Here is a 27,708-nt window from a genome sequence, read left to right on the forward strand (position 1 = left end):
GGGCATCTGTGCCAATAGAACTCCAGTTTCAAAACTTCTGGGTAGCATCCGTTTTACATATGAATTACAGTGTGAATTGAACATAATTCTGCACAGAGCCTGGGGATGTATCCTGAGAATCTGATGGCAATGCAGGAATGCCTGATAACTCAAGTTTAAAAACTGCAAAGCTCACAAACTCTAATTCAGTTCACTCTCTCAAATATGGGCAACCTACTTTGGTTTCCTTAAACTGCTTTAGATATTTGCATTTAAAAGCACATATCCTGCAGTGCTAACCCCTTCAAGTGCATCTTCTGGGATTGACTGATTGCTCATGCGTCTCCAAGTCAGGTAAGGAACACAAAAATGAAAGGGAAGGATGCTCTTTGTAAACACACATTTTCTGTCTCCCTGCAGACATCCTGCAGATCTAGCTCAGAGATGTCACTTCCTTTTTTGTTCCATTGTATCACTGCCAATAACTCTGGAAGTTACTGCAAACATGCCTTAGGATGCTATTTTCTTTTGCAAGTAAACCGTTTTCATATAGTAGGTTATACTCAATTCTGGGGAAATAGATGGGAGATAAATTTCAATAAATTTAACTTTTATGCTTGCAGCATAGAATGGGGAGGTTGTATAGACCAATTCTTACACGCAGAACACCAGTTCTTTGATAGATTAATTTAATTTTACCCTTCTAACAATAGCATTCAAAGACTCAACTAAAAATGTGAAACTCTAAATATAGAAACCTCTCTAAAAGTGGGAAGAATTATGATTTCTGTGTTATGTCTAGGGTGCTTATTTCACAGCCAACACACATTTTAAGATTTTCATCTACTTATCTTTTAAGAAAAGATGCCTGCCCTCCTCCCACAGAGAGTTGAATTCAAATATTCAAAGTTAAGAAATGACAAAAATAAAGCTGCTCCCTCTTGCATTTTCAAAAATAACTTTTTCAAATATCCCATGGCAACCAATAGCACAGATGAAGTTGAAATGGAGTCACAAGACCTCAGCACAAGGCCTCAAATCAAAAGAGCTCCCTATACCATTTTACAGCTCTCTGCCTCATGAGCTGTGACCAGAGCAAGGGAAGACTCTTGTGGCAAAAAGCATACAGTCTGCAACATTAACTGTGTGCAAGGGCAGGTGAGGGGAGAAGGGGAATTGCATTTTTTGGGCAATGATATACACAGACTTGGTGCTACTTTGTGTAAGGAACTAGAACTCAGTCCAGCTGCCCTCGGATGAAACTGCATTTCCTGTTGGGGGAGGTTTGCTTTTGCCATGGAGACCCTTTCTAGCAGACGCTCAGCACTGTTGGAACAGAGACTTGAGTAGCTGAGTGTAAACCTCGCTGCTGTCTTCTACTCCAGCACGTGGGCTGCCACCTGCTGGGTCACACAGCAGAGTGAGGGTGTCTAGTGTACAGCAGTAGCACATCCAGCCACATGGACTGCTAAAACACATGTTGCAAGGTATCTGGGGATTATGTCCTCCAGCTGGATTACTTTCAAAGCCACAGTGGCCTCGTGGATAAATAACACAGCTGCAACACAGCTTCTGTCCCATTAACTGACCTAAAGGCAGGTGCAGCCAGATTACAGACCAAGACAATTAGTTAAATTTAACTCAAAGGAACAACAAGTGAGAGAAAGACTGCAGTGGTTCTCTGTGAAACACATGAGGTATAGTCAGTGTGGAAAAACTGGAGTGGGAATTATGTGAACTTTGCACTCAGTGCATGTGACAAAACAAGAAGCTAGACCTTTCAGCATTTTCAGAAAAAGCAAACAAAAACCTAAACAAACTCTATGAATAAAATCACATAATATTTTTCCAGGGCCAGGAAACACTGCTCTCTGATTTCTAGAGTCCACCTTCTTGCCCACTACAATTTCAAGCTTCAAGGCATAGTAGAACTGAAGGATCTCAAGAATATGACAGAGAAACTCATTAAATCCTGCAACTAGTTTTTTCTCATCTGCTCTGCAGAAATGGCAACATTGCTGGCACTTGGCATTTAAGCTTGAGTCTGAATGAGGAATAACTCACAGGCAATTTCAGCTATGAGGATTAAATTTCGGTCAAGTTATTAGCACCCACAACAGGGCCTCATAATCACCACTGTAAAGGATAAACACCTCATAAAATGTCAGCTTGTAGGGGGATAGACAAAAATTATTGAGGGAAGACATCCAAACCTATCAAATTTCTCAGTCTCTCTCATTTTTTCTGGATAACAAGAATGCAAAGTCCCTTTTCCCCTACTAGTCATACATTACAGACCTAAGAAATGAGCATCAAAGGAAGGGGCAAGGGGTTCAGCGGCTTTTCCTTCTGTGTATCATGGAACCTAACTTGTCACCACTCTCCCTTCACTAACTTAGGAGGTTTTTCAGTCTTTGAACTGCTTTGGAGATCATACTCACTGCATAAGGATTTGGACAGGCTTTCAGGTTGGCAGGTCTGAAATGATTTAATCTTTACAGGCTGCAATTCCTACAAAATAACCAGTTGGGAGCAAACCTGTAGTCAGCATACAAATATTAATTTTCCAAAGAATTCTGCTGCGCTACAGACAAAGGAAAGACAAGAAGAGGAATACAATTTCCTACAGAAATTAAAGACATTAGGTCTCTAGGTGCCATGCTGCAGTAAGTTTGATTTCATAAACTCACTCTCTTTGAAAAGTACTTTTTTGAGTACTTGGAAAACCTTGTGACTGAGCTCAATAGTACTGGATCATGCTCAAACTTTAGTCTTGTGAATTTTAAACAATGCTCACCATTTTTGTAATAGGCATTGGGAATTTCATAAATCTATTATCCAAATCATATGTTACTTTAGCTATTTGTTCTGTGTATTGAGTAGCACACAAAGCAGTTCTTCCAAAAACATGCATGGTAACAAGAGATCCCAAGTCATACCCTGCATCAGGGAAGTGCAGAATCCAACCTGCAAAGTGCAGTCACACTGTAATGAAGTCACTGCACTGACGGAACTGCTTATGCAGTTTTATTCCTTTGCTATGCTTTAAAACACTCCTTCAGAGAGTGAAATACTATTAAGCCCCATTTACAGGCAAAGAAAAAAGAACAGAGATACAAAGTGAGAAAGGGAAACCTGGTTATATTCCTGATCACTGCACAATTCTTAGTATGAAATCACAGCTCAAGGTCCTTCGTCCTTGCTGTTTTCCTTAGGACAGGATCTGTATCCCAAGGCAGGGATACAGACCCTTTAAGACAGGATCTGTATCTGCCAAGAATGATATTCTCAGATACCTTAGGCACTCTCAGTCAAAGTTAACGTAGCAGTAACGCTGGGACTTCTTGCTATGTAATATCATTACACTCGAATAGAAATGGTGTATCTGGTAGACTTATCATTTCATGGTTTTGGTGTTTGTTTCATAAAATGAGGTATAAGACACCTAATCACCTATTGCTGAAGCTCCTGTCATGCTGCAGTCCCTGCTGTATCCTATGTACTCAGATCCTTGATACTTGAAAGCTCAAAAGCAGGGTCCCAGCTGCCATCCAACTATAGGCTTGGCAGTGCTGTAAATTTTATCATGATTAGATCTGTAAAAGTACAAGAACCAGCAACTGATTTGAGTTGAATTTGTTGCAGTGCGAATATGTGGGTGGACACAATTATTTTTCTTAAGGTGGCGGTCAAAATAATAATTTAAAAAATACCACTAAAACCCCCAAATTACCACAATGGAGTTAACAGGTGAGCAGTGAAAATGTTTGCCTTCTAAGGTTTATTTAGTGGTAATGCTTGAAATCATCAAGCTTTTAACTTCTGTTATTGACATCTAAAACATTTTGACAGCCATACACAACAAGCTTTACAAATTCATGTTTGCTAACCCAAATTTACTATGTGAACCTAATGGATTGATTTCTCTACAGCTTAGGCATTTACAAACGTAATTCTGATCTTCTGAGACAGTTTCCCTTCTGTTAATTATCACAGAAAGCACCTTCTCAGACCAAATGTATCCCCTGCCTGGCCTTTAAGATCATATTCACTGTTTCTCAGATATTATATTTTATAATGCCAATTTAAGAATTTAGAGGAAGAGACAGAAGAGTAGATGGCATGTCAAGGAATCATCTCTGAAGAAATTTCTTGAGGGAATTTTTCTAGATCAGTTACTTGCAGTTTGCCTGTCTTTAGTGTTGTAAATAGGATTAGATGAAAGAGTTAGGGATTATGTGGGTAACAGTCTAGTTGGCAGAGAGACAAATTAATCACAGAAAAGCACCACAAACTGCAGCACACACTGGGCTCAATAGGTTCATGTTTGAACAGCTGCTCTGCATAACAAATTACCAGGATGCTCTTTAAACAATAATTTAAAAAGAAAAAATTACCTTTCCTTTTCTTGGTCTTATTCTGATTTTTAAACATTCATTTTACCAACTGGAGTTTTTAATAAGAAAAATCTGTATTTGTGACAAATAAAGTCATCAATATACACATACAGGTCAGGCTATGTTTGTGATGCAAAGCTAATGTTTAAATATGAACATGGTCAGCAACTTAGAGGACTCCAACTCATTATTCTGCTGACAAATTTAAATTAACAACAAGGAGATCTGTGCAATTACCCAGCATTTATAAATCAACACCATAAATATTAAATGCCTCTTGTAAGATGCTACAAAAGCATAATTTTAGTATGCATGGCTGCACCACTTTAGAGTAAGAATTGGCATAGGAAAAAACTAGGTTAGAATTATTCTGAGTTCTAGAATGTAAATGCAAATAGGATTTTATAGTATTATTGGTGAATGGAAAGTGATACAGGCAACATCTGACGATGGAATTAAGATAAAAACATGTTGCCTATATTTTTGTACTATGCTCAGCTTAATTTTTCTGTCTATAGAAAGGCTGTTAATAATCTTTCTGAAATAATTCTTACTGAAATATGAATTTCTTAGAACAGCAAAAACAAAACATGCTATTAACCAATTGATGGACTGCCATTTTTAAAATCAAGTAATTTTTCCCCTCACCTAGAAGTAATTCTCTAAGTACAGTTTTAAAAGCATACTGCCTATGCTTCATACACTAAGAACACTTTCCATTTTACAATTAGTGAGGAATTTGAGAGCTAGATGTCACCCTACTTCAGCTGTGTCAGATACACAAGTACTAGAATATTGGTGGAGACATTCAAAATTATCCCCAGAAACCAATCAACCTGATGAAAGTTGATGAATTTTACTTTTAGATCCTTTATTTATTTTTAAACTTTTTAAATTTCATTTTACTTTTCTCATAATATTTGACTAAATAAATTATATTGAACAGGCTTTGAATGAATCCATTTTATACGTGTTTAAAAGACAAGCTTAGAGAAAAGTTATTATATAAGTAGTTTGACCAAAAGTTTAATATGAATGGAAAAATATGCTTCATGTGAGTCTCTGTTAACTATATGAATATTTCCTTCTGCCTGTACATGAAAGCGAGTAGCAATCTGGATGAATTAATTCTGAAATGTGAGGAAATTTTTGAAGGGGACAAAAAATAAAAAGTACCAGAAAAAGACAACAACAAAGCAAAATCCAATATAACTTGCAAGCTATTAAAAAATAAAGTAACTCCCATTTACCTCAAATTTTCTGAACTGAATTCTGACTCCAAGAATTTCAGAAACTGCTCTCTTCCCACAGGGTCTTTCAAAGCTTCATCCATGCCAAATCCCCATCGTTTCACCCTCTGCTGTCCTGGCTCTTTGCTACAGAATTAAAAACAACAGAACCCGAAGTGACCAATAGTTAAGTATTCTAACGATGTATTCATAATTTAGACCAAGTCCTAAAGTTCCATGGTCTTCTCACTTTTTAGAGTACTCACATCTGTGCAATGTTCAGCAATGAGCAAACAGACTGTTAGTACTTACTTAGGATGAAGGTAATACACAGAAAAATAAAGATTTCCAACTAGGAATGTTATCAGAATTTAAAAGCTGTCTTTTTTTTTTTTTTTTCTTCACCATACTATAAGCCTGGAAGCAGGTTACTGTAACATTTCACACAGATTTATTAATATATAGCACTTCCCATCTTACAAAACTGTAAAACTGGAAAGACCAAAAGTGTACTGCAATGCCCTTCTGCCTCAGTATTTTCCTGCAGTACCTCTATCTGCAATCTTCACATTTCCAGAAAAGCATGTTATATTCTTCCTCCAAAGAAGAAATAAAATTGTATACCTTGCCTCCAGTTCCCAGAAAGTGGTGTCATCTGATATCCAAGGGTTTGAGGGATCAGGGGGCACAAGAAAAGGATCATATTCCAAATACTGCTCTGTATAAGCTAATAGACTAGGAAAACAAAAGCATCAAACATCATCATGTCAGGAGGAGAAGAAACCTGATGAGGTTACCCCAGCTAACAAGTTACCTTGCATCCACCAAGCCATGGTAACTGTGTGCACACAGTTGGACCGTTGAAGAAGGAGGGGTGGCTCAGGTCTAACAAGAGTAGAAATAAAATATTCTTCCCTAATACATCCACGTAGCTTCATTTAAGGTTCCTTTAGGCACTAATAAATTAAATCATACAACCTCCTCCATGCACCTTTGTTTTCACAAAGGAACATGTTTTATATACCTGTGGTTTTAATCAACAGTTTCCTTAAAATCTGTTCTAAAACACTGTGTGTTACACAGGTTATATTTATTGGCCCTGCAACAGCTAGTAGTCTTTTTATTTTCTCTTAAATATACTTTTTTTTTATTATTTCCTAATCAAAGGACATTATTTCCAGCAAAAATAAATCAATTTTTGAACTTTAATATTCAGGAATTGGTCAGACTCAGTTGCACATACTAAAAACTTTGCTTGTATTCTGTTAATTTACATCTCCCATTGTCCTTATTTATGCTTGCTGTTTCCTTTGACCTCATAATTCTTGTAAAATTATTGACAAGTGAGGACAACTATTTTTTCTTTTCAATTCCTATTATATTTAGTGTACTTTTTTTTACTGTTCAGCAAAGAAAAAAATCTTTGCCTGCTCTCTTTATAAATAAATATTTATTTGGAGATTTGCATATGTATACACACATACACATAAATGAGTAAATATATATGCAGAAATGTTTATGAGAAGATGAAGAGCAATTTTTATTTTGCCTTATTTCCTTTACTAAGCCCTCTGCAGCTCAATTTTCTGCAATGTTGGGCTTTTTGTTTTATTTGCTTTCTAGCCCCTTCCTGACAAACTTAGGTCTTATTTGCAGATAGATTCCTACTAGTGTTACATCTCTGACCCAAACTGAGCCCAAACTCACTTTGTTCAAGCACTCACTGAGCTCCACACCAGCCAGTTCCCTTGCTCCATCAGTGATTGCCCTTTTGAAATATCAAAACAACAACCCCAGACCTATTCCCATTTAGCCTCCCTGCCAATGAAAGGTGAAACTTGTAATCACTTGGTCACAGGCTCTTTCACTGACTCAGTTTTATCAGAAATGTATCATGGAATATCTGGAATATTTTTACCACTAAAAGAACTTCATACTTCTCCACTTAAAGTAAACTCTCATCAGTTATTTCTATGACATCTGAGCTCTCATGTCTCTCTTTGAAGAGCTATTTGCAGTTAATAGCTCTTTGAAGCTATTTCACACTGACATTTTTCCCAATAGTTGCCAGTCTAATTGAAAAAAATAGAAAATATGACAATATACGTACCTCTCTGCAACTTTTGACATTTTTAATCTATGTCTGTCTAATTGCATTTGCCAGTGCTTAATCTGCAAGAAAGGAAGGAAAAGAGTTTTATGAGTAATTTATTGCTTGACTCTATTTCTATAACTTCTTTTATTAGGGCTGTAATTGAACATTAATTTATCCTAGGGCACAGAAGAGAAATATATCTGAATTAAAACAACATTTCACCATTGTAGCTCTAACATAAATGGAAGTTTCCATTAAAGAGAAAGCTCATACAGAGACAAAAAATGTGCCCAATATAACATTTTCCCTAAAGGTTCATCAACAGAAATCCAGTTAGCCTTTTTTTAGATTTTTGAGGAGAACTAATACTTCTTCAAACATTTACCTTCTCCAGACTCTAACATCTCAGGAAAGATTAACAAAGTTTTAACAGTAGATAAATGTGTGAACCTATACATGCATACATGGAGAGGTAAGTATACCCCCAAGCCTCAAATCAGCGTTGAAAGAAGAGCAAGCTGTCTACAGCGGAAGGGGCTAATGGGCTTTCCTATACAATGAACCCACTCACTGGCCTACTTCCCACTGCCTTTAGGTGTTTAATACATGATACAAAAAATTCAGGTTTTTGTCTCATCAGTTTTGATGAAGTTACATGCCTAAATCCATATACCTTGAGACAAGGAAGAGGTTTATTAAATGTTTGCAAAAGCTGTTTTGATTAACTTCCCAGTTACAATAATTTTTGGGTTTATACCTAAAAAAGTTATCACCTAAAAAGTTCTTTTAAAAGAAGTACATTTTTGTCGTTATGTTCCAAACCTCTTGGTGTAGTTCATCTTCTGTGGGTGGCTTAGTCTCTGGCACTGGCGTGTGCGTAGGGCTGTGACTTCGAATGTCATTTTGTAAGCCATAGACAGACTATGCAAAAAAAAATGGAACAATGATGGTTGCTTTCAGACAATGCTTTCTGCACACACCCATACTACATTGTGCTCAAGAAGTCAGCCAAGACCATATTTACCTAAAGAAACTGCAATAACCCATGCACTCAGATAAAATTGTGCTTCTGCACTAGAGTGTAAAATAAAGACTCCCAAACTCCCACAGTTCCATAAAGCCACAACCATGGATCTACTTTTATTAGGTCTCTGTATCAGCATCATACTAAACATGGGGAATGACACTGAGAGATGCTATTACAGTAAGTGGAGATGACTAGTAGGTGGACTATCCTGAGAGGTACACTAACTCACAGATTATTTGGATGACTTCCAAAATTGCAATTACTATCTGGTAAATTACACTAATCTGGACCTTTCACTACCATAAAGAAACCAAGCTAAAACTTTCTCTAAATCCATTTTCCTTTTTAAAACTTACCTTCCTATGGGTCAACATGCAAATGCACCTCAAAGGAAGTACTCTATAGTGGGAGTCAATCTACATGGTTATGGTGCAAAGGACTTAAAAATGTTGAGCCAATCCATCTGTACATCTCTAGAGAAGTTACACTCTAATGACAACCTAATTTAGATAGAGCTAATTTCTTCCATCATTTCCAGTCATCCATTTTGGGCATAACTGCAATATAGAGACAGCTTTTTCATGAGGACCAGGAAAAGAACTGCTTTTAGAGTTTATGCTGAATTTCTATTTTTTTCCCTTTATTACTGACAAATATTTTAATGTGCTTTATTCAATCTACTGTATAAAACATGTATAAAGCAAGCAAAAATGAATTTTATCTTCAAAATCTTTGTATTTCTCTGAAATCTTATGTGATAGCATTCGCTTAGCATTAGCAAATTTGTTAATATTAATTCAATTAAGAGTTTATGAAATATTAACATACATTTCATACAGCTTGCTGCTGTAAGAAAAAAGTGCTCTGAGAAATTATGGAAATTCATTCTATAAATTTCCTCCACCTCCTTCTTTTGATATAATAACTTACCTTTCTTGTTTTATGTGGATTTCTCATTCTTGAAGATTTTTTTATATCCACTTCAGTAGTGTTTACACAGCCAGGCTATTAAAAGAAAGAGAAAGGAAAGCAAAAGGCTAAATCTGTGATGGAGCTTCTCTGAGTTACTCCTCTTTAGTGTGCAAGACTGAAAAATAAATTCCCCACCATGAAATTGAAATAAAATAAATTGCCAAGATAGTGGAAACCAGTCAGTTTCTGCTTTGGTTTTGCCAAGGAAGCCATTCATTACATTCTAGCTATTCCTCTAAGGAGCATGGTTGACCTAATGAGGCAAAATAAACAGAATTATGAAATATTCCCCTCAGCTGTGAACCTCAGGTTCACTTCAGGAGCATTTGATTTTGGGTCAATTTTTACAGAGGATCATGTATTAAAAAATGAAAAAAATGAAAAAAATGAAAAAAGAAAAAAAAAAGCTTTTTTTCTTCAGAAAAGAAAGTGAAAAAACCAAACCAAACCAACAAAAAAGGCTTCTGCAGCCTAACCAGAAGACTGACAGCCTAAATAAAATTACTCTCAACGCATCAGATTTGGGGTTCAGTGGTTCATTCTCACAACTCTGTGGCCTCCCAAAGCACACAAGTACTCTAGTTCCTCCTAATTCATCTTCTTTTGACACTTCCCTCTAAGTACAAAATCCATGTGTAAATCTGGTTTTTAGCCATTGCTGGAAATAAATTTTTAAAAAGTGTTTTGCTCTCAGGTGAGTTTTATCTATTGATTTTGGAGGGATTACATTTGACACTGAGTGGAAACTACAAAATCTGTTCTCTAGTGGGAGCAGACTTCTACTGAAAGTAGATTGGGTTATTTTTAATGGAAGTAGTGAGATATTGAATTTACTTGCCCAACAGCCAAGCTGGACTTATTATTGCTCTAATGATACAACCTCTGTCTTCTTATTATAATGCACAATGCTTGATGTGACTTTAAATATAATAAGACAAAATTTAGGCTTGTATAGGCTAAGAATGTCTTATATAGGTAAAAAAAAATAGCTTTCATTAAACAGAGCAATGTTACTTTGCCTCTGGAGAATTTCCTAAACAAGACTGACTTTTTTTAATCCAGTACATTTTTTTTAATTAATAAATAAATTTCTATTTTAAAGTAATAAATTAGTGTGCATTTGATCATATAACATTTGAAGTAGAAACAGCTCCTCATTGCTAATGATAAAAATAGACAATATTCTTAAGACTGCACCTGACACACTAGAATTGGGACAGTATCTTTTGTGCTTCTGAACAAAAATGGGAAGTTTTGAACACAGAAATAACTTGCAAATCTCAAAGAAGAGGACAGGTTGAAAAATACAAAGTTCTGCATGATGGTCAATTTAAAAGCAGAAAGTAATTTCCCAGGGCAGTATACAGAGATATAAAGTTTAAAAAAAACAAGAGCATCTACTTTAGGATTACAGCAGCAGCTGGCAGTGAAGAAAGCAGTGGCTTTAACAACATCTACTGCCTTTGAATGTAACAATTTGAATAGCAGGCACACTTACATAAGGCACAAACTGTTATTTGTTCAGTTTTCAGTTATGGTTTTTATGCTTTTAAGCATGCTTTGAAGCTATGCTTTTAAGTATGTCCTAAAAACAGAGAGGGGGAAAAAAAGGCATAAACCTCATCTGAAGCCTCTTATTTTTAAAGATTTTGAGCCCACCAAAGGTAAATTGGTATGGACAGATCTTGCAATTGCCTGGGTAAATTCCATGCCACGAGTGTGCAGATTGATTCAAGGGGGACAAAATCTTCTGGGAGACTTTTAGAGACAAGGGCAACACTTTTGCTGGTTGTAAAGAGGCCCAACCCAGTAATGACCTTGTACAGCACTTAGTGGATTCTTACTGACACCTGGCTGCTTCAAACCTCTCACTCTGAAGTGAAGTTACTTGGGCAGGGAGAGGCTTGGGAGGAGAAGTTGGACCAAGGTGGGACTGAAGAGAAGCTGGCAGGAGAGCAGCCCCAGGAAGGCAGAGGTAAGGAAGTATCAGGAAGCTTCAGGGCAGAAGGGGAGGTGGCTAAAGGGTGTATCAACTACTCTGACAAACTAGTGTAACAACAGGAGCTTAAGACATTTATCACTACCTCTATACAACAGCATTCTCGTAATTTTATTTAAAAGTAGAAGAAGTACATAATGTAGTTTGGGACACAATTTAAGTTTTCTTCTCAGCTTAAGTATATTTATTAAATTGTACTTGATATGAGATGGGTTTTATTGTTTTTCTGATGCTGCCAAATTTCATATGTAAATATTTAGGAATAAACATCAAACATCTTTTCAATTAAAATAAACACAAAAAGTTCCATTATGTGAACATTTTGCTAAAATAACTCAGCCTTTGTGGGAAAACCTTTGCTGGACAACATTTAATTTTATTTGTATGCCCTCATTAACATAATAAGTATGTGTTGAATACAATTATATCCAGCTGTGTTTTCTTTTTGTGTTGTTTTTTTAACTGTACTACCATAGTTCAAATAGTGAGATGCCTGTCGGAGTGCTCTGCTGCAAGAATCCCATTTAGTGTGTGGTATATAATTTGCATACTAATACCGTAAATAGTTTTCAAACGGATTTCCTGGAAGACTTGAGAAGTCTTCTATATGTGTAAATAGAGTGCTTATTTCTTTCAGGAGTAATGTTCTATGTGAAAACAATTTTCCCCCAACACATACAGAGGAAAGCTTTGTGACCTTCTTGAAATTATCATACAGCAAGATCATAACCAGGGCAGAATCTGGTCCTCATCAATTTTTAAATATCTGGGTGAAAATCTGTCATACATTCACTAAGTTTTTTTCATCCATCTATTAGCATGTATTTATCTCAAAGTACAAATGCCCTCATATTAATCAAAGGACAGGTCAGTCCAGTCATGACAAATTCACTGTTGATATAAATGGATACAGATAAATAATATTTAAAAACTCCACATATAGAGAAATTTCAATCCCTACTTCAATTATTGCATAACAAGGTTAGTATGAATCCCAAGCAGCAGCACTTTCTACTGATGCTGTCTAGGAGGATGCACAGCAGGCTTCTGCTAAGAAACACAAAAGAAGGAAGAAGCCTTGTCTGTAAACAGAGGAGGCACCAGAACATACATCCCTTGATCTGGCGACCACCAGCATTTGAAGCAACCATCTGAGAGGATGTTGAGTTAAAAAAAAATCCACTTGATACTAATGTTCTATCCCTGATAACTGTGGCAACAGTGAATATATTATTTAAGTCCTTCTAATAGTGCTACAGTGTATTAATTTTAGGAAACCTGTTAACAACTCTTTGGAAGAATTACTGATTTACAGAATGTGGCATGCCTGAGCCACGTACATTTCCATCCAAGCAGTGCAGGGTATGGAGTATTTATAGTCTGCTTGCTGTACAAAGTTGCACACTCCAAGTACCCTTTTTATTGCCTGGCCATATAGCCCAAATCAACATCTGTTAATGCCCTTTTTGTATAAAAATCTCTTTGCTATGATGTAATTCTAGAAAGTGCAGAATGCTCAATAGAGAGTAAATTAATATTTATAATTAGGTCAGCTGAAGTTTTGATGTCTTTTTTATCTTTCACAAAGAAGACGGCAATTTAACTGTGAATCTACTTAAGCCAAAATAACCAGAAGTTTTCATGTATCTGAGACAAATATACCCCTGTATGTGGGAGGGAATAAGCTCCTGCATTCTGATAGGCTGGGAACTGTCTGTCTGGATTGCTGCTCTGTAGGAAATGATCTGAAGGAGAAGCTGAACATGAGTCAGCAGTATCTCTTTGCAGCAATGCAGACAAACCACATACCCAGCTGCATGAGCAACAGCTTAGCCAGCAGGCAAAGTGCTTATTTCTTTCTACTCAGCATCAAAAGGAAACTTCTGGACACCAAGACTACTTTTGAGCCCCACAAACAACACAAGAAATATATTTCAAATGGTAAAATCCAGTGGAGGAACAGACTTTTTTTTATGCTTGCAAAAGGGAAGAGCTAACTACTGCCTTTTGTGCCTACAGGGGGCTTAGAGAGAGAGACCTTTTCCAAAGGTGCACTCTGGAAGGACAGGAGACCGTAATTTGAAATTGCAGTAAAGGAATTTCCAGACAGCTGTAAAGAAATATACTTCACAATAAAATTAAGAGAGGCTGTGGAATGTCCATACTTAGTGATTTTCAAAGCTTGTTTAACCCAAGTGCCTGGACAATCTTATTCACCTTAGAAGTCAGCACTGGTTTGACCAGGAATTTGAACTCCTGGACCTCCAGAGGTCCCTCTCAGCCTACACTTCTGTGGTGCAGCCTACTCTTCACAAACTGCAGGGAGTGAAATTCAAAGAATCCACTTTACACAACACTCCAATCAAGTATTCACATTGGTGTGAAATTCATCTCTCTGCCTTCCCCAGCCCACAACAGCAAAGTGGAAACAGGACTGGTATTTGCTTCCTTACTGCTGCCCCTGCCCTGCAGCAGCCTGTGCTGCACTCCCAACCCATACAAACCAACCTCAGTTTGATTTAAGGAAATGTAATTTCACAGTCTCTTTAGCTAAAAATACATAGGTGCTATTTAAAATAATTACCTCATTTCAATATGCACACCCATAAATTCAGAGTTCATTAAAGCAGTAAATATTTAAGTAGATTGATTCACATACCTTAGGCACTTTCATTGCATTTCAGTGTCAGTACACTGTGAAATAGATATTTTTATTTGTTTTGCAGGCACAGGCTAACTTGTTAAGTGTAATTGCAAAATACTAAGTTTTAAGATCTCCAGGCTTCAGAATTTAAAAGACTTAAAATTTAAATTATGGACCTGGGTACAAACATAATGGATTGTCTCTCTCACTGCTAAAGATAAAAGTCAGACACACAAACATAAAGGAAAAGCAGAGATTTAAATCTTTCTTTTATATTATGTGAAATAGAAGATTATCACAAAGGAGCAAGATAAAAATTTGACATTTTCTGAGCGTCAAATGTTAGAGTTGGATTCTGCAAAACCTATTCTGCTATTTCTGTCATTGGTGCTATTCCTGTCATTTTTCTAGGAGTCTTCTAACCCTCAACAGTAACTATTCATATCACTTTCTAAAGCAGAGAAAATAAGCTAATTAGGCAGTGAGTGATAAGCAGAACAGCAGAGTTCATTTTTATTTGTAGGATTTCAATTCCAGTTTACTTGTGCAGCTATCTGAACAGTGCATAGTTAAAAATCAAGGGGAGAAGGTTATATAAAAGAAATAGAAGATTACAAAATAAAGGAATGAGGTGAAAAAAATATCAGTGGCATTCAGCTGGAAAAAAAACGAGAGTTACTAGCTGGAAAAATACCCAGTTTGACTCTGGTAATGTGGGGAAGACTGTTTTTTTCTCATACACAGTCTAGCATCAAAGGAGACATTAAAATCCTATATTGAATAAGTTGTCAGTAATGGCTAAAACTGAGGCTCTCATAAAGAAAAACACAGGCTACATTCTCCTGCACTGCACCAATTTTTCATTTCACTGATGGAAGTTATTCGAGTGTGCAGAAGCCACTAAGGCTTACAAGGAAAAGCTGGGGTTTAGGTAATGATTGCCACCGTATTCCAGGATTTTACCTCATTTTACACACTTCAGGGTCAACAAATAAAGAGGCTTTTCCAGTGGAAGAGCTGCACTATTAAAAATTTTGCTGGTGCAATAGAAAGTCTCAGAGGAACATTCCAAACATACAGAGTACAAGTGGCCAGGTCTTTTTACAGGATTTGGAAAAATGGCTGTTATCTTAAGGCCCAGTCAAAGGACAGCAAAATTTCAAATTCAGATAAAAATTTCCAAAAATTCACCTTTTTTAAAATGTAGCTCACTTTATATTTAGAAATCAATGAACCTCAACTAAGTGATGAAAAAATAAACCCAGGAGCCATATCTGCCAGAACCTGCAAATCCATAGGACTATGCACTGATAGTGCTGCCAGGGGAGATCTCACCAGCCCCTGTTATAGCACCCAAGGCAGGAAAGAAAAACCAGTGATGACAGGGACTGGGCTACAGGAACCACTTCCTTTTGGTTAGAAAAAGATACTGTTACTTAAAACTGTAGAACCTAATCAGGGGTTAATTTAAAATCAGCTAGGTGTATCTAATCTGAAACACTCTTATGAACTTTATGATCCTCCCTAAAAGTGTATGTTTTAATTACTATTTCCATTTGGTTCAGCAGTTCGGTGAAAATAACTCTGAGAAATTGAGTATGTGAGCACTAGGACTTCACAACACCTCTAGCAACAAGATCCCAGTAAATAAGCAGATGTCTAAAGAAAGAGGGAAAATATTATTCTGAGTTTAAGTATTATGACACACATGGTAGATTTTTTTTCACTATGCAGCATAATCCCATAACTACAAACTCCAAACTAAATTGGATAGGTCTAGCTACTTAATGATTGTATTATATAATGTTATAGTACTTAAGAGTTTCATACACACATATAGTAGTGCGTAAATTATCTTATTATATGCTACTTGTAGTGGTACCATAGTCCAAGCTTCTGCATAATTAATTTTAGCACAACTATCTCTCTGGAAACATGCCCTTTTTAATAAGTTGTGCGACTGACAAACAAGCAGTGTGACTGGACTTCCAACACCTGCTGTTCAAATCACAGTGCTTTTGTGGAGCTCCCACTTGCGTCATAATTCTAATGAGAAGCAAACAGAGAGGCTAATATTTGGAATACAGTCCAACAGCCATGGTAACTGCAAATGCAAATTGTAATAAGCATGTAAGTTTGATGACTACTTTGGAAAGAGCTCCTATCAAGACTACACCTCTCTACAACTCCAGCCCAAACTTCTCAAATTATCGCATGATGTTACTAGCTTTTCCTACAGACTCGTGTCTATTAGAAATTACCTCCTCTCAGAATTACAGCTATATCTTTCAAATACTACCTATGAAACATAATTTTTAGGAAGCAGATCCCAAGATTGATCTCAAGTATAGATTCTGTACAAGCATGATTCATGTTTTATTTCTATATGCCTCATAAATTTGCCAGATAATCAGGGCAAAGTTATTAGAACCTGCTTGTCCTACTGACTCATTAGATATTTTCATTATCTATAGTCTTTTCATTATGTATGTGTTATGCTTACAAATACTATCTTTTTTGGAACTCAGAATAAGACAAATAATTGGTATGTATGGATTCAGTGTGACACCGAAGTAAGTGAATACAACTTGGAACTGGACTTGCATAGAATAACCTCAAATTTTTCATATTCCTTAATACAAATCTATTTTTAAAACATGCAATACATCTGTTGATATGCTGCAAATACACCTGAAAATAGTGATCTACAGTCAAGTAGGATAATGGAAAGAAATTAGTTGTACACAGCTTAACTGCTAAAACCAGCTATCAGCTGATAATAATGTAAAACCTACTGGCTTTTAATTAAGTAAATAAAAGCTTTTCATTTTTTCTTATTCATTTAGTGGCCTGATGTTTCAGGCCACAGAATGTTCAATGTAAAATCTTATTGAGCTTCTTCCTTTAAAGGAAGGGATTGTCTTAATTCATAAGAATTAATAAAATCTTTGTTAGGATTAAGTGTTCTCTTCCATTGAAGGTTTTAGTAGAGAATTATGCAGATAGCACAGAATGAATTTAAATCCTCAATACTTGTCCTCAATAGCTAATTTCATTTTGACTCATTAAAGAACAGAGATACATAATAGAAAGTTACAGACTTGTTTGTTAAACTAAAATGAATGAGCAATAAAACTTATTGTGTCATACACTAGAATTATACTGATGGAGAAATAATGAATTTTTGCATTTATGCATAAGTTAAACATACTGTAGAGAGCCCCACATGGAGGACAGAATCTTGCCATTGGACCAATCAATAAAATCAATACATCCTTTATTCAAGGATTGATTTGGAGATCACTGACTACTACCAAAATAACAGTAGTTCCACTGTTGTTCTGCAACTGACCTAATCAAAACACAGAAAGGTGTGCAATTAATGGATAAAAGTTCAACTATGAGCTCTTTCTCTTATTTGGACAAGATAAATGAGGTTCAAACTCAATCAGATAAAGAAGAGACATTTGATCAATCAGTTTGATCAAACTTTAATTATGTTTGCAGCAAGGTAAAACTCAGATGATTTTCAAACTAAGAGATGTGAAGTCTCACTTAGTATAGACTTTAGGACCACTTAAAATTTCAAAGATTTTTAGCATTTTTCCAAAATAAAGAAACCTACACTGCACCAATTTCCACTTTATACTTATTTGTTTTCTCAAACTAGAGTTTAGATCTTTTCCCTGAGTAGTATCAGACACACAAGGAATCCCACTGGCTGTGCAAACAGAAGATCTGCTTGAAACAGGAGAGAGACTCAGAGAAATTTTCAAGGAATGTAATACTAATTAATGAAACCATAAAATGCATCCACAGGAGATAAAACATCTTGAACCATGACAGTGATCCTCATGTTCTCACACACTTGGTTGTTTAAGGACGGATGTTGTTGAAAGCTGATCTTTCACCTTAAAGGGAACAAGATTTGATAATTAAAAAAAAAAAAACCACATTAGTAATGTGTGTATGTCACAGAATTACATATTATGCAAAATGCATAAGAAAAGGATGTTAAAATTTAATTCTTGAGACAAGTTATATGAATTTAAACAAGAAGCTGTACCCAAGAAAATACTCCTGCACTTTAGTTCTATGCTTAATTATTTTTGCAAGTTGATTTACTTTCTAATTAGTTTTAATTTTTGATATACCATTTCAGGTTTGTCATGACTGGTTTTCAGAACCAGAAATTGTTGCACAGAAATTAGATCCATTGTATTTATTCAAATGGTGTTTCAGTAGGATTAATTTTACTTAAGGCTGTATTAAAATGATTTTTGTGTATGTGAAGATTCCAGTATTGCACAAGGAAACTTCTTAAATTTTTCCATTTTCTTGCCCCTTTGCTAAATACTTAGATTCATTTTTGCTTTCTCAATATTTTTTTTACCACAAAAGGCAGGAAACTGCTATTTTACAGATTCCACACAGAAGAAATTGAGGTTATTCTCTTGAAAATAAGTGGCAACAGAAAAGTCTAACACATCTCTGAAAAAGCTGATGGCAAATATAGGTGACATTTAGAAATTGATTATATGCCTTTTGACTTATAAGAAGATCTTTGACAAAATGCTTTGGATTAAAGGAGAAAATTTAATTCCCACAGATACAAAGATCAGTGCATAAACATTGCACTCATAAAAAAAAATTCCTTATACTTACTTCTTCGGGTCACTTTCCTAGTTTCACATAGAACTGGGTCTTACTCAAAACCATATTGTCCTATCATTTTTCTTGGTGTCCTTCCACCATCTCATCAATTAACTATTTCACAGCTTGTTACCTCTCAATTTTAACTTCCAAAAATTTGTTTTGTTGCACACTTGCAGGAAACTTGGCTTCTTTTTCCCCATCTGCCCCACCTTTACTCAAGTATTAGACTAAATAAAAATGATAAATAAAGTGGGCACAAAAGCTTCTACAAAGATCTTAGTTAGCAGGCCAGCTAGAGGGCTTAGAAATATGTGCCTCAACTACATGAAGGTATGGATCATAAACATTATAACCATTTTTTTATGTTAAAGCATTGCACAGGGTTTTGTTTCATTACCAAAAGGGTAATTATCTGAGAATGACAATTCCTGGTTTGGCTGCATTCCCTGTCTCCTGCAGAGGTAACTCCCTTGTAAGGACATATGGTCAAACAGGTGCAAAAGAAGTCATGAAAATGATATGTATATATATCACTAGAGAAGTGGAAGGCATGATTCACATTTGCTTTCTGAAGACATTTATAAATTTTCTGCAAATATTATGAAAAAGCAGAGATAAGTGTTCTCTGGCTAAGCAAGTGACTGGCACAGAAAAGTCTAGCACTGAGTGTGAAATGCAGGCATGCACCATCTTATCCAAGGTAAATTCACTGTTTGGCAACTCTCTGAGGCTGATCTTGAAGGACAGGATGAAATAAGTGTTAAAATACAGAAGAACCCACTGCCTGGCCCTCAGCTCCTGCTAATGTTACCTGTCAGGTCAGGTATCAAGGGTCATGTTCAGACCAATAAAAATACAAATAAAAAAAAAAAAAAAAGAGAAAATTAAATTAATGGACATAGAGTCTCATAAAGAGAGAGAGAAACAAAAGGTGTGGGATATGCGACAAATTATAAAATATTTGAAGAACACTGTTTTCCTAGTTTGGTGCTAGGAAGCAATGGCAAGGAGCACCCAAACCCAGACATACTCACCCCAGATACTTCTCTGTCCTGTATTAAATCACATAAATACTGTTGTTGTTTTTCATAAAATCATAGAATCATCTAGGTTGGAATAGACCTTGAAGGTCATTAAGTCTGACCCTTATCAATATTTTATATCCATTTTTTCCCAGAGAACCAAAATAATCCCCATAATTGGGCAAACCAGTAACAGCAATGGGAATAGAAGTCCTGTGAATTGGGTTTAACCAAGTTATAAATGGCAGAATGAAAGAACTGGCTCACACTTTGACTCATGCTCATCCTTTATCAAATCACACTATGACTAAACCACAGCCAGTGTTTAAACTTTGGAGAGGGACACATGGCAATGCAATTTTCTAGCGCATCTGTTGTGTATTTCCCTCTTCATTTGAAAAACAACTGCACAGAAACCTGCTAAATGTGACTGTAATACAACAAACACAGACTGATGGCAAAGGTCAGAGAGGAACTGGAGAAAATGAAATGCTTTTTCAAGTTTTTACAGTTACAAAGTATACAGGTGACTTTCAAAGAAAAGGATACTTCCCCCACTATCTTCTGAATTAATGTGAATCTCAGCAAGTATCCAAAAGGACTTTTTTATTATTACCGTATTATTTCATGGAGAAAAGTGAATAACTGGTAGCAGCAAGACATCAGCTGCCTTGCTTGTTACCTAAAAGAGTTAATTTTAGAGTGAGCCACAGCTACTTTGCTGTGACTGTATTTAGTGTGGGTTTGAGAATGTTTTAGAGCATTTACTGGTTTAGTACCTGTTTGTCCCTTTTTAACAAGTGTAAGATTATGGAGTTTAAAAAGAGATAATAATTCAGGAAAGATGAAACAAGTTCTCTTTCAAAGACTTTGATAAGGAGCATGACATTTCTTTTTGAGCAAAAGCAGCTTCTCAATTTCTTTCTCCTGGAAGTAACTCACTTCCCCAATTTTGCCTGATTTGTTATTGTTTCTGACTAACACCTTAATCCTCCTAACCAATTTTTTGCTTATTTCCACACTCTGTTATCAACAGAAGTTTCAAAATTATGAAAATAATACACTTTCTAGGTAGGTGAAAAGGAGAGAAAGATTTTCAAGATGTGTTTATTCTGCCATCAACAAGAGAAATGCATCACTTACGCGAATAATACTAATCTCAGACCTATGCCAGATACCGGCTCTACCTTGGAAATAACAGCATGGACTTTCTCCTAGGCCTACTGCTCAGGATTGCAAGGGAGTTTATACAGCTCTCCCTGACACAGATTTCCATGGTCTTCCTATGGCTGGTATCTGAACTAGAAAAAATTAAATATGGTTTGGGAATGTCTTTGCTGGCTGCAGTTATCTACAGCTGAAGCACGGCCATACTCTTTAACTGCAAGCTAAAATCTTTCCACATAAAGCAGAAATTGGGATTTACAGAAATTACCTATATTGCACTCAACATACCCTGAAATACGCATAACAACATAACAACCCCCACTCCTCCCCCCACCCCCAAAAAGAAACCAAAACACCCCCACAGGGAAACGGCAATTAAATAAACATTGGAATGGAAACTAAACAGTGAGATAACAAAGCTGCTCTCTTAACTGTCTCTCAGAAGAAAATTGAGCAGTAGATGATTATTTGAATAAACCTTTCCAAATCCAATTTCTCTAGCTTGTCTCCAAGCATCATCTCAGTCTGAAGACCCAGGAAAAAATTATGGACCAGCAAATCCAAAGTAACAGTCATAATGACTCTCAAGAATTTGTCTGTCCCTCAGACTGTGGCATAAATCTTCTAGAACTTCTGTAATCACCTACAGGCTTCCCTTTGACTTGGACTTATGAAACAGCGGTGTTTTTTGAGACAAATCCTCTTCACATGTCAAACCTAGCTTAATTTCCCTTGTTTTAAACCTATGAGTCACAGTGACATTTCTGATATCTAATCATCCTCTTTTTCTGCATCCCCATTCTCCTGGCTCCAGTGCCATACAGCTGTTCTCATGTCTCCCATTCCTGTAGTGCACTGCTGCACTGTCCTTTAGGAATGATGCCTTGCTTCCTTCTTCTTCTCCTTTCATCAACTTAAAGTTGAAATACAATGCAAATTTAATATTCATAGCTTATATTTTTCATGTAAATCTTCTGTATCAGTACTGTAGCTGGGTAGGTAACAAAATAGCAATAAAGCAACTAAGGACCAGGATGCCTGCAAGAAAACCCTGAAAAAAAATTTATTTACTCACCTTCAACCAACCAAGCAACCAAAAATAATAAAACATTTGATCATCAAAGCTCATTTTCAGTAAAAAAAAAAATTACATTGGAGTGGATTGCGAACTATGTTGTCACTGCTCCTAGCCTCTGAACTTTTATCAAAAGGTGAAACACTGTAAATAAAATAAGCATTATACACAGGTTCTCATCCAAACATCATCTTAAAAAACTGTTTAAAAAATTTAGCTCTCCACAGTCGCAGCAGCATTTCTGTAATTTTCTGGGAGGCCTTTTGGAGGCTTGAAAATCCATTACAAATTGTAACTAGCTCTAGCATCACGCTCCTCTTTTCAGTCTTTTTGTGTTTTATCTTTTGTTCTTTTCAAAAGAAGCTTCTGGATTTTATTGTGACAGTATATTCATAATGGTGTTTTCAAAAATATTATTTCACTGACTCTTGAGAGGAGCAGTTTAACCAAAGGATGAACCTCTCCATTCATCTATTTATATCTTCCAAAGCCAGGAGCCTACATTGCTGACCATAAGCCAGTCTTTTGCCTCTGATATTTCCTAGGTATGTTTACATCCAGATTAAAAACATCTGCTGGACCAGGCAGATTTATCCACAGTTCAGCCAAAGCTCTTAATCAGATTCAATTTCCGCTTGTCCTGGTCCCTTTTACTCTCTTGAAGCTTCAACAATTCATCTCTTCCAAACCTGAAAATAACATCTCATTCTCAGATTCAAAACCTTTAGGTCCATTTCTGCAGCAAATATAAAAGTTCTCTTCACCTTCACAGGTCTCAGGTCCACAGATACTTTGTGTTTATTCCCTATGTAGCTCCAACCTACATCAGATGGAAAATTGCTTTCTGTTTTCCTTCCTTGTTTTATGTCAGTGATTAGACAATAATATCCCAGTCTTTTTGAATCTATTTCCTGTGCCTGGAATTTTTCACATCAAGTTATTTTCACTACCTGACATTATAAATCCTACCTAAAAATCCATTTCTTCTATGACCACTTCACTTCCACCGTTGCAAATGTAAGCTGACCATGATCAATTTATTATTTTTTTATTTAAACTTCCTCATTGCATTCTACTCTTCCACATGTGTCATCACCTAATTTTACATCTCCCATTAAAAGTAGCTTTCCCCAGTGTCAGAGCAAAAGATATAGTTCATATATGATTTCATTGGTTATGATACCAAACTGCATAAACAGGAAAGGAAAGCTTAACTCTAGGTAAGGGAAACCAATATTGGTCTGTAGTAAAGCCAAAAAAAAAGTACAGTTTAATTGGAATTATTGTAACAACTGACATTCTTTTTCACAATTTTAGCATAAATATAGTTGAGTATGTAAGAAACTCTCTTTTTTAAACTTTTGTTTCAGATGGACTTTGACAAAGAACTCAGACAAATCTTGTAATCTTGTTTAGACAGTGACTCCCACAGCTCAAAGCAAATATCTAATCTTTATGTACTTCAAAAGTAGCTTGGAAACATAACTGGAATGAAGTTAAAAGGCTTAGCAAGCAAAAAAGCAGACTAAAAAAGAAAAATAGTCAGACTTATTTAAGAGTATTTTTAGTTATGCTGATAATTTTGGTTGTGTGACTCATACCGAGGAAACCTTTGAGATGATAATAGTCAAAGACAGGTACCTTCTGATTCAAGAAGCCAGGCACAACACATCTATTCACTGAAAATCGTGAACTGGATGCACACACATCTGAAGTCTGCAATATCAGATTCATATAAACTCTAGATCCTTAAAAGAGGGAGGCAAGCCCCAACCCTACTGCTGTTTTACTTATGGCCCAGCAACCCCAAAGCTCCAGAGAAGGTGACATTTATCAGCAGCCCTGCTCACAGACCCCATGCCCCACCAGCACTCACCACCGGACGGTGCACATCCCAAAATGCTCGCTCCTGACTGTCGAGAATCTTCCTCTCTATCTTGTCTCTCTTCTTGTCAACCCTGTCAATGTCATAAGACATTTAAAAGAAACAGTGTCGAGGACAGTAATTTTAAACATAAAATGTGTCCAACCACTTCCCTCCACCCCCAAAAAATCATGCAAAATGAAAACTGATCATCTCCAAAGGAACTTACTTTGCTTGTGCTTCAGCTTGCATAAAAATAAACTCCCATTTCCGAGCAAAAGCTCGCTGTAGCCTGGCCAAACTCTCCTGCAAACACATCACAATTTTAGTGGGTTAGCTTGCAAGTCATTTACTCTTTAATAGATTCTGGCTTTATCTTTCCCTCCTCTCCTCACCTCCCTCTCACCAAAACATAATACAAGCCACGATATCTGTGTCAGTGTAAATAGACCTTACTTATCTGATATACAGTTTGTTCTTGTCACCCAATGAGATGGAATACTTTTGAATGTCTCGAATATTTTAGTTTTGAAACTCTGATAAAAAGGGTAGATGCATCCTTCTGCAGAACATGGGATTTCTGAAACATTTGTATATACTGTGTGCTATCTTAGCAATTTTGAAATAGTACAATGAAACAGCCTTGTTTTGAAAGTATGTAACAATGAAAGATAACAGCAGTTATCTCCATTCTGGACGATCCACATGACAATTCATCAGACATTTATGCAAATGGTTTCCACTGAATAGTGTTGGCTGCCATTTTTGGCAGTATAGCCAAACCTCCACAGCTATCCTCGTTTTTAAAAATGCAGAATATAGTTCTTCAATATGTACAGGAAATGTATCTATCCTGCAGCCTACTAATAATAACAGGAAGAAAATTTATAAAATCATTGCAAAATTCTTTCTTCCATTGATGATGGAACATTTTCACTGTCTCCAACAGAGCTTTCTAAATCTTTTCTCATCTTAAACAGCAGTATGCAGTCTTCTTAACAAAAGTGTTATTTTTACTATATTTCTATGCATTGCAAACATATCTCTGTGCCATACTGAAAATGAAGACTACAGAAAGAGAAGAGTAGACTTGCTAGAGATCTTGTCAATACCAGAAAAGGCTCTTATGGATTGTACATTGAAGGGGAGTTTTCTAAGGCATGTGAGTATAAAATTATGCATGTCCCACAGCACAGTACACTGAAAAATAAGCTTGTGCCAAAAGAAGCGATTCAGTGTGTTAGCATGGTGCTGTGGCTGGAGTGTCTGGTGTGTTGAGAGGCCAGGCTGACTATCCTGCTATCAGGTCACAGAAGCACAGCTGGGCAGCTTTCAGCCCAGAGACAGGGCTGTTTGTGAATTTTTTGTTGATAGATTCATGAAAAATTCAGGAACTTTTTGGGGTAGAGTTGGAATTCAAGCCATCTCTCTCCTTACTGAATGCCATCCTCATCAGCTAATCCAACCCTCCCTTTTTCAAGCTCTTCCTGGTCCCAATTATCTTACCTTGCCCGAGGCACAGCACAACTGTCAGGGAGTAGGAATGCCTCTAGTCTGACCCGCTTTGCCTCTCATCTAGCTGATGGGAAAAGGCTAAAGTGTCAATAAAGAATGAGATTCACATTTCTACATCTATCAAGAGCTTTTGGAAATGTTGTCAGGGATCCTTCGTTCAAACCTCAAATGCTGTAGGGAACAACCTTTTCAAAACATTTGTGGTGCAGCTGGGATTTGTGAAGTTATTTGTGACCCTGGCATGGGGATCTGAGCAGAGTAAGATTAGAGATGGACTGTAATCTCAACATTTGTCCAGTTAGCCTCACTGTCACCTCTCAAACACCATTTAAGACTACTGGGCAGTGACCCACAAGCTGGAAGAACTGGATAACTAATAGATTTTCACACATAATGCCCATAGCTCACATGCTTCACATTATTTCACAGGCTCATCAGGCCCAGCAGAGAAATTTACTTTTTGCCAGGTACTTACAGCTTCATAGTCTGCTAGTTCTAGCCTTGCTTTGTTTTGCATTGTCCGCTTGCAGAGGTAAACAGCTGGAACAGAATAAAATAAACAGAATTTGCTACTATCTCACAAACATGGCAGATCAGAAATAAAAGCTTCATGTCTGGCTTAAAGCTAGCTTTTTTTGGTTTGATTTCTCCCTTTGTTCTGGAAAGCTTTAAATATGGGATCAAGGCTACCAGGATTGTAACTGAAATGATGGATCAGATACACAGGTTCATTAAATAATAATAAAATCTGCTTTATGCAACAGACATCATGTGCAAAATTCATGAGGTACTTGAGGTCAGGGTTTTTTAATGGCCAGGGAACTAGCACATTAAAGAAAAATGGCAAAGACATTTTTCAAACTGTCTGTGTAAAAATCATCATGCATAAGAGTTTCAGCAGGAGCTGCTGCTGTATTAGTCAGAAAGGGTTGTAAGAACATCAATACATGATTTTATTTGAGTCTATATTTAGAAAACACAAACTTTCAACCTAAGAAGATTTTAGCTAAAAAATAATTCTAGATAAAATTCATGTCTAATACAGATTAGTCTGCTATAACCAATACTTAAACTAGAAAATAATTTGAGACCAAAAAAAAAAAAGCGTCATCTGTTACATATGAGAAAAAAATATTTCATTTATTTTCTAAACCCAAAAATCCTTCAGAAGACCTGTCCTTCCTCCACTTCATTCAGACAGAGCAGAATCTTTGGTAATAAAATGCTAAAGTACATTTTCAATAGACCTTATTTAGCAGCAAATACTTTCCAAACAACTCTGAATATTTTACATATTCCCCCACCAGTGAGACAATGAGTGCAGTACAATTTCTAGTTGCACAATATTTACCCACCTCATTACTTCAGAGCGCTGCTCAGGTGAGATGGATGAATATTTTGATCAGAGTAGGTGATAAAACCTTAACTTATCTGTCATCTCTACAGTCAGCAAAAAGAGCCCACAGTTACACGTGCTTAGGAATGCTCCCGCTCCCTGTCAGCTGGTCTACTACAGGAGCAAAGCCTCTCTGGGAAATAACTTCACAAAGGAACTTAATTATTCCTAACTAGGAAGAAGGAGGTGCTCATCATACATATAGGTTTGAATATTAAGTTAGTCAACCCAAATATAATTTAAGATTCCATGGAAATATTTATTCCTGACAAAGCACCTGCAAATGCATGCAAACCCACTCCAGAGGATGTTCTTTTAGTTGAATTGATTACAAGCACTTCTACCTGCAATTAAAGGTGTTACTTGATGTAAAATGAGTTATATTTTAATGCAATTTTTGTCTTTTCTTCCTCTCCTCTTTTTGTGCGTATTATTTGGTCTACTTTGTTTCATCATATTTCCCTTTCCACTCTCATAAGAAGCCATGGTCTCGTTCTCTGTTCCCTGCCCCTCCACATACCCTCTGGTTCCAAGGCAGTTTCTGTGTCTACAAAATCTACAAAGACAGGTCTAGATCCATGTCACACACAACAGACAGAGAGTTTCTATAGCTTTCATGCATTGTAATATATTATACACTTACACTAATGCATTGGCATGCATGCTGAAAC

The 27,708-nt window shown here is 36.4% G+C and overlaps 1 protein-coding gene across 4 annotated transcripts in view; it reads right to left on the minus strand.

Annotated features, from left to right (window-relative positions):
- The window catches only part of RGS7 (regulator of G protein signaling 7), a 243,269-nt gene that overhangs the window by 16,263 nt on the left and 199,298 nt on the right, over window positions 1-27,708 (minus strand). For all 4 annotated transcript variants that reach the window (XR_004060577.1, XM_030944612.1, XM_030944611.1 and 1 more), the window contains 8 exons: window positions 26,117-26,181; window positions 24,356-24,432; window positions 24,139-24,220; window positions 9,658-9,732; window positions 8,523-8,621; window positions 7,716-7,777; window positions 6,230-6,340; window positions 5,627-5,752 (listed from right to left, as the gene is read on the minus strand). Coding sequence is in view for 3 of the 4 variants with exons in the window: in XM_030944612.1 (XP_030800472.1) it covers window positions 5,627-5,752; window positions 6,230-6,340; window positions 7,716-7,777; window positions 8,523-8,621; window positions 9,658-9,732; window positions 24,139-24,220; window positions 24,356-24,432; window positions 26,117-26,181 (697 nt within the window). In the remaining variant the exon portion in view is untranslated. The remainder of the gene's footprint in view (window positions 1-5,626; window positions 5,753-6,229; window positions 6,341-7,715; window positions 7,778-8,522; window positions 8,622-9,657; window positions 9,733-24,138; window positions 24,221-24,355; window positions 24,433-26,116; window positions 26,182-27,708) is intronic.

Source organism: Camarhynchus parvulus, chromosome 3 (genome assembly GCF_901933205.1).
Source record: "Camarhynchus parvulus chromosome 3, STF_HiC, whole genome shotgun sequence".
Lineage (NCBI taxonomy): Eukaryota > Metazoa > Chordata > Aves > Passeriformes > Thraupidae > Camarhynchus > Camarhynchus parvulus.